The sequence below is a fragment of the Cucurbita moschata genome, unplaced genomic scaffold, assembly GCF_002738365.1.
Source record: "Cucurbita moschata cultivar Rifu unplaced genomic scaffold, Cmos_1.0 Cmo_Scf00029, whole genome shotgun sequence".
NCBI lineage: Eukaryota > Viridiplantae > Streptophyta > Magnoliopsida > Cucurbitales > Cucurbitaceae > Cucurbita > Cucurbita moschata.
In genome coordinates this window covers 1579837-1587691 of record NW_019268545.1, presented here as the reverse complement: position 1 = coordinate 1587691, position 7855 = coordinate 1579837, and the positions used below count along the sequence as shown (strand labels likewise).

The window sequence follows — 7855 nt, the reverse complement described above, 5'->3', positions numbered from 1 at the left end:
ATCCAAAGAGGGTGAGCCACGAAGGGAGTGGACACGAGGCAGTGTGCCAACAAGGACGTTGGGCCCCGAAAGAGGGTGTATTGTGAGATCCCATATCAGTTGGAGAGGAGAACGAAACATTTTTTATATAAGGCTGTGGAAATCTATCCCTAACAGACGTGTTTTAAAAACCTTGAGAGGAAGCCCGAACAAGAAAGCGCAAAAAGGACAATATCTACTAGCAGTAGACTTGAGTCGTTACACGTCTCTTAACTGTACCGTCCCGTGGAAGGAAGAAAGAAAGAAGGTTTTATAGGAACTTGGCTTCATTTCACTTGGTATTATATCATTTCTTTATATATATATCTTCTACATGAACTCAATTCAAAATCTTTTACATGGGATTTACACAAGTAGAAGTTGAGGAGCATAATTTTCTAGCAACAACACAGCTAAAACAATGTTCATTCTTCATCAGAAGAACTGTATTTCTGCACTCTATGATGAGCTTGAAATGCTTGTGGTAATGTCGGATTCACCGGAACCGGGAATTTATGAGCCGAACTCACGATCGTCCGCTCGTTTATCGTCCCGACTTCTTTGCAAACTCCGTCCAGAACCGTTAGGAAATCTCGAACCACCATGAAAATCCTAAATGGATGAGCTTCTTCCTTGGCAGAGTTGCCATGGAAGTACTCAGTGATCTCCTTTACTAGAGATAATGCAACACTTTCCTGAGCTTGGATTCTAATCAGTTCCTCTTCTGCCATTTTCAAGAATCTACTCATCGAGTACGAGAACTTTTCCGTGCTATCGTTTCGTCCATCTGCTTCGTTGAGACGTAGAGCCTCCCTAATGTTGTTGAGTCCTCTCGAAAGCTTAACGACCTCGCCATTGAGCACGTCGGAATCCATTGAGGCAGCCTTCTTTACGTTGGTGAGCTCTGAGCTAAGACTCGAAACAACTTGCAGACCGAGTTTCCTGCATTTGATATCGTCATTCGGGTTCGAGTTTAGAGAACTCGTGTTACAAAGACGAGCGCCTTCGCTTCTTATGATTTCTTGTACGACGAAATGTAGAAGAGTGGTTTTTCCATCTGCACCCTTGACATCAACAAGTTTTAAAAGCGTGTCGAGTTTGAACGCGTGGGCATCGCCACGGTTCGTGCCAACGTTCATACGATTCCCTGTCTTGAGTACAGCTTCTAAAAGTTTCAAGAACATCCTGCTGTTCCTCAATTCTTCACAAGCAGTCTGCAATTAGAGAAAACGAATTGGCGTTTTTATAACTATCAGATCATCACAGATTCAGTAATTCTCGAGACGGGTCGACGGGTTGACGGGGTTATATAACTTACGTACCTCGAGATTTTCGAATGACTTCTTTAGGTACTCGATCTCGGACTCGAAATTTGCCATGTAAAGCATTGCATCCACCCTTTTGAATGCAAAAGGAACATCAAGGATTGCCTTCAAAAACTTCTCAGCTGGGCCAAATTTTGTAGGTGAGACATCCTTCGATGCCTTTAGCTTGCGTTCTTCTTCTTTTGTTGGAGCCATTTTCAATAAGCTTTCAAGTAGCTCTATTCCAAGTGCTTCTGCATTACCTACATTCATATCATTCAAGCTTTTATACTCACTTTTCGATCGGGATTCGACAGAATAGAGATGTTTATCGACTTGACAACATAGCTCGTGAATGTAAACGTCGGATACTCCGAAAAGAAATGTTCTTTTACTAAAGAAGATCGGAGAAACTTGTAGATTTCCTTATGGATAGTTACTAACCAAGACATATACTACAGAAAAGGCAGCAGAGAAAACTATGATTTGGCCAATGGACATGATGTGAGATTCCACGTCGGTTGGAGAGGGGAACGAAACATTTCTTATAAGGGTGTGGAAACCTCTCCCTAGTAGACGTGTTTTAAAAATTTTGAGGGGAAGCCCGGAAGGAAAAGTCCAAAGAGGACAATATCTGCTAGCGGTAGGGTTGGACTGTTACAAATGGCATTAGAGTAAGACACCGGGCGGTGTGCCAACAAGGATGTTGGGCCCTCAAGGGGGTAGATTGTGAGATCTTACATCGGTTGGAGAGGAGAACGAAACATTCCTGTTAAGGGTGTGAAAACCTCTACCTAGTAGACGTGTTTTAAAAACGTTGAGGGGAAGCCTGGGAGGGAAAACACAAAGAGGACAATATCTGCTAGTAGTGGGCTTGGGTTGTTACAAATGGTATCAAAGCCAGACACCGGGCAGTGTGCCAGCAAGGACGTTAGGCCCCCAAGGGAGATGAATTGTGAGATCCCACGTAGGTTGGAGAGGGGAACGAAACATTCTTTTTAAGAGTGTGGAAACCTCTCCCTAGTTGACGCGTTTTTAAAACTTTGAGAGGAAGCCCGAAAAGGAAAGCCTAAAGAGGACAATATCTGTTAGTAGTGGGCTTGAGCTGTTACAAATGGTATCAGAGCCAAACTTCGGGCACTGTGCCAATGAGGACGCTGGGCCCCCAAGGAGGGTGGATTGTGAGATCCCACATCGGTTGGAGAAGGGAACGAAACATTCCTTTTAAGGGTGTGGAAACCTCTCCGTAGTAGACGCGTTTTAAAAACTTTGAAGGGAAAGCCTAAAGAGAACAATATCTGCTAGCAGTGGGCTTGAGCTGTTACAAATGGTATCAGAGCCAGACTCCGGGCACTGTGCCAACGAGGACTCTAGGCCCCAAAAGGGGGTGGATTGTGAGATCTCACATTGGTTGGAGAAGGAAACGAAGCATTTCTTATAAGGATGTTCGCATACGTATTTTAAAAACCTTGAGAAGGAGCCTGGAGGGGTGGGCTCGGGCTGTTACAAATGGTATCAAAGCCAGACACCGGGTGGTGTCAGCAAGGACGCTGGCCCCCAAGGGGGGTGGATAGGGAGATCCTCTATGGAGGAGATGCGTTTTAGAAACCTTAAGGGGAAGCCCGAAAGGGAAAACCCAAAGAGAACAATATCTAGTAGTGGGCGCTGTTACACCGTATAGCACAAATTCTATCTAAAGATGCAAAACCTTTATCATGGAGCCAAGAAATCTTAACCATACCTTCTAAAAGGGCATCACAAACTTCTTCTATCGTCACATTAAGCGCTCGTAACGCAATCGCAATGTTCTGCGACTTCTTCGGATCGAGAACTCCGATCTCTTGGTTAGGTGTCGGAAACACTGGACGTGGAGTTGTCTCCTTCGAGTTGGAAGTGTTCACAACAAACAGAGTTTCAATCATTTCCTCATTCACTCTACAACAAAAACCAATTCTAGTAAGCTCAGAATCTCAACACTTCAAGACACTATTCATCAAAAAAGCAACTGAAAAACAGAGAAAACATGAGTTCTTGATTCTTCACTTACTTAAAAGAGCTTGATCTGAGTTGATCCCACACCATCTCACGATCAGAGCTAGCCCTTACTTTATCCCAATGCAATGGCTTCAATTTGGGCTTGGGGGTATCTTCAGATGATTCACCATTGCTTTTGCAAGATGGCAGCTGAATTGGTGATACATTTTTCAGATTCTTCATTTGAAATGGCTTTAATGGAGGAGCCGCCTTTGTAATGGATTGATCCATTGGTGTTTTAGGAGAAATCGGCTTTTCTCTGCGTCCTGGTAGTGCTACCAGTGGTGCTGGTGGTGGCGGAGGCGGTGGTGGAAGTGGTGGAGGTGGTGGAGGTGGTGGAGGAGCCACATTAGAAGAAGATTTCACATCTTGATCAAAATGGTTGAGAATTCTCTCTGGTGATGGTGGAGAAGACCTGGTTTGATCGGAAATAATGGAGGTTCTTGACGGAGAAGAGTCCAAAACTACTCGTTCCGGTGACGATGAAGGTGAAGATGAAGTAAATGAGTAAGGAAATTGCTTAAGTTTTGCATCGGAATCCGAATCAGGAACGTTTGAAACTATCGGCGGTTGAATCTGAATTTGCCCTAAAATTCCATCTGAAAGAGGAAATAAACAAGGAGAAGAAGGAAACTGCTCGCCTGGATCCGAATTCCGATGAACTAAATCCTTATCGGTTGATAAATTCGGGAAAATCGCACTGAGAATTGAAGCATTTGAAAATCTCCGGGAAGAAGATGCGGTGGAGTTCTTCTCCGTCGCTAAACGCATTGGAGATGGACAATGAGATTTAACGCCGCCGTCTGATTCGCCTCCGCCGTGGGCAACCTGCTCCGCATGTTGAACGGATCTCCTAGGGCTCATACTCGCCGGTGGAGATAGAGAGAGACTCTTAGAACATGACCTCGCCGGCGAAATGGAACCGCTAGATGTAGAACACGAAGTCGAGCTCGAATCGCTGGTTTTGCCAAGCAAATCTTCCGCCGCCATTGTTGCGAGAACTCGTCGAGATCCCGATCCAATCGCGCCAAGAGAACCTTTCGGAGAGTAAAATTCCTCTTCCTCTTCATCTCCAATCGATTTCTCCTCTCCATTTTCGCGATTTTTCTTCTCATTCGTCCGACCTAGATTCAGCGGCGGAAGCGGATGAAGCTCCGGCGAATCCAACGGCCTAGAACCAACAACACGAGCTCCGCCAACGGAACGTTCGTCGATCCCTCTCGTGCTTACAAGAGTACCTAAATACAGAAACTCAGAGCTAGTAGCCGACGGATTTCTCAACTTAGGGATTCCATTACCGACTTCAACATTCTGAACCAGAGACAACCGGCTACTATCCTCCGATCTATACGTCTTTCCATCGCCCAATCCACGACCACCCCGCCGCCGCCGCCGCCAGAACAAAAACCCTACAATGCAGATTACCAAGACGGCGGAAACAACCCCAGCAATAACCAACGGAACAACCTTCTTGGAACTGTAACCAGACGAATGAGGTAGATTCAGAGAAGATATATTAGCCGGAAACGAGGCTAAATTCGCCGGCGCTGGAGGAGGTGGAGTTGCAGGATACGTCGGAAAGAATGGTGACCCATCAGGTGTTGCAGGAGGGGTAGTGGAAAATGGGTATTTGGGATTCGGCGGTGGCGGTACCGGAGGCGATGGCTGCTCCGCCGGAGGAGCTGAATCAATCGGAAAAAATGGCTGGTGAAGCAATCTCCGACCACCGGCGGAAATTTCAGAAGATTTACAGTGAGGGAATACAATCAACAACAACAACAAGAAGAAGAAGAAGAAGGAATCAAACATTGTGGGATTGTTCCTCAGAGCAGTGAAGTAACAGAGGAAGATTGGGGGAGACAGGTTTGCAGTAATGGCTTACAGATTTGTGTGGGGCACTTTTTTCTTTTCTTTTCTTTTCTTTTCTTTTCTTTCATTTTCTCTCTCCCCAAACAGAGAGAGAGAGAGAAAATGTTTAATCAAAGAGCAATTTGATTGGTTATGAGTGTGGGGGTGATGCATACAGCTAAGATTCTATTGCTCTCTAATGGCTTCCCCCTTCCCTTCTAACCTCCATTGATTTTCAACGTCTATCTTCATCATCTTCTTCCTTTTATTCTCTTTTCTCTCTCTCTCTCTCTCATCTTCTTTTACTTTCTATATCTCTCTCTCCCCTTGTATATCGTTACGAATCCCGACCCTCCGCTAACACGAGTTCTATCAAGATACTTTGCATTGTTTTTGCTAGCTCACTCATAAGGACCCATGTCTCAGGTTTGACACCTAATGGTCCCGACATTCCCCTGCGACATGGTTACTTATGTCTTGCTTTTAAGAGTGAAAACTACTAATATCAGTCATTGCAGGATGCTTCTTGGGAAAATTCTCTATCTTTCTTAGTTGTCGTATCTTTGGGATTGCTCTCATTCGGATATGATATCGGTTTATTTATGTCCATCTTGTTTACTCGAGTGTCACATTATCCATTATTTTAATCATTTCTTAATCATCATGTCTTTATACTGTGAGATCCCACATGGATCGGAGAGGGGAACGAGTGCTAGTGAGAACGTTAGGCCCTAAAGATGGGCGGATTGTGAGATCCCACATTGATTGGAGAGGAAAACGAATCATTTTTTTATATGGGTGTGGAAATCTTTCCCTAGCAAAGCATTTTAAAACTTTGAGGGAAAGCCCGAAAGGAAAAATCCAAAGAGGACAATAACTGTTAGTAATGGGTGTGATCTCGGTTCATTTACTATATCTCATTTACTCGAGCGTCACATAAGTCACGTGAGGAAGATTTCAAATGACCCATGTATGGGAAAAAATTTGAGTATTTGACCTTCAAGGCAAATATGGAATGTCTTAATGAGTTGAGCTATGTTCAAATTGATATGATTATGAACCAATATATTAGACGAGGAGCACAAAGCTCTATCTTAACCTAATTTCCGAGCTTAACACTATAGAGGAAATCATTCAAACATCTAACCGTTAGAAATACGTAATGTCCCGATCAAACAAATTCAGTAGGCGCCGAGTGCTTCGATCGACAAAGATCTAAGCTCGTAAAGTAATACGAAAAGAAAAGTTGTAGAGTAGCGAGTGTTGCATCACTCTTTTAATCTCAATGGTTAGCTCACTTTTTAGAAAAATCATAGGTTTTGAAAAAGAATGTATTCATTATATACTTTGCTTTCAAGCTTTTCTTTTTATCCTTTTCATGAAAAGGAAATTATAAATCATATATAATATAAGGAACGATAATGATTATGCTCCAAACGAACAAGGTGCACCGATGAATTTTCTTTTTCTCGACATTCAACGCCACTCTAGTATCGCACCGACCACTGTCGTTTAATTTTCTTTTATATGATAGGGTGTTTTATGTAATCATATCACCCGAACAACTTAGACTAACTAAATCAAAGTGTCGTGTTAGATTTTTTTTTTTTTTTAGTTGGAAAATAAAAAATTCGGTTCGTTTTGCAATTCGAGTTTTTTTTCTTTTCGGATCAACTCTGAAAATGTTTGCTTAAACCATCACAGTCAAATAAATTACAAGGATATGAAAAGAGCAATAAATGTAAAGATACATAAAAGCCATTTGGCAGATCAAATATGATATATGTGATAAACAATAATTCAGTACTAAATATCTTTAACAAATTCAACCCGAAAATAGGGTTCACTGTCCAATCCAACCATACACTACTTTTAAGATTGTTACGAAAATTAAGAATATTTAACGTTTGTAATAGATATTAGTGATGTAATGTGACACGTGAATATTCGATATTTAAATATTATTATATTTTAGCTGTTAAAGTAACGTCTACACTGGATCAGTATTATTTTTTTAAAATAATTTAAAAAATGAATAACCCGACAATCCAAGTCAGCACAAAAAAATAACAATAAATAAATAATAGAGGGTTAGATTGGATCGTGAGTAATAGATAGTTAGGGTTACCCATCAACCCCTATTTTATGATTAAAAAAAATTATTTATTTAGAATATTTCTAAATATAACAAAGTTTTTATTAAATCTAATTTGTATGTTATTTATTGATTAGTTATTCTTATTTTGGTCTATGCTCAAATTAACACTTTATTTTTGGCATAAAGTATTTTTATTAAATTTGGTTAATTAATAATAATAATAATAATAATAATAATAATAACTTTTATACTAAAAATATATATATACTAAACCTTATTTTTTTTAAGATAATATGAATATAAATTAATTTTTTTAAGGCACGGCGTACTATGATTCTATCGTATGTGTGTATATATAGGTTTTTCACGAGTTCGACCAAAAAGTCCTTAAATAAAAAAAATAATCATTATTTTTGTCAACAACACAATCAAATATAGAGCAATAATTTAATTTTTTTTAATACGATCAGTGCGAAGATGTGAGATTTAAACTTTCAAATTATATATATATATATATATATATATATATATATATATATATATATATATATAT

The 7855-nt window shown here is 40.7% G+C and overlaps 1 protein-coding gene across 1 annotated transcript; it reads right to left on the bottom strand.

Moving 5' to 3' along the window:
* Positions 1 to 299: 299 nt before the first annotated feature.
* On the bottom strand, positions 300 to 5460 carry LOC111464076 (formin-like protein 1). Its single transcript, XM_023108146.1, has 4 exons — positions 3370 to 5460; positions 3064 to 3257; positions 1341 to 1585; positions 300 to 1232 (listed from the first exon to the last, which is right to left on the bottom strand). The coding sequence occupies exons 1-4, from the start codon at positions 5163 to 5165 to the stop codon at positions 444 to 446; spliced, it is 3024 nt and encodes a 1007-aa protein (XP_022963914.1). The 5' UTR covers positions 5166 to 5460; the 3' UTR covers positions 300 to 443.
* Between the last annotated feature and the right edge of the window lie 2395 nt (positions 5461 to 7855).

Bases quoted from the DNA above. Each gene is read 5' to 3' on its own strand.
- LOC111464076 (XM_023108146.1), bottom strand. From the start codon at position 5,165: ATGTTTGATTCCTTCTTCTTCTTCTTCTTGTTGTTGTTGTTGATTGTA. The intron at 3,258-3,369 runs GTAAGTGAAGAA...TTTTTGTTGTAG, and splicing joins CTCAGATCAAGCTCTTTTAA to AGTGAATGAGGAAATGATTG. The intron at 1,233-1,340 runs GTACGTAAGTTA...CTCTAATTGCAG, and splicing joins AGTCATTCGAAAATCTCGAG to ACTGCTTGTGAAGAATTGAG.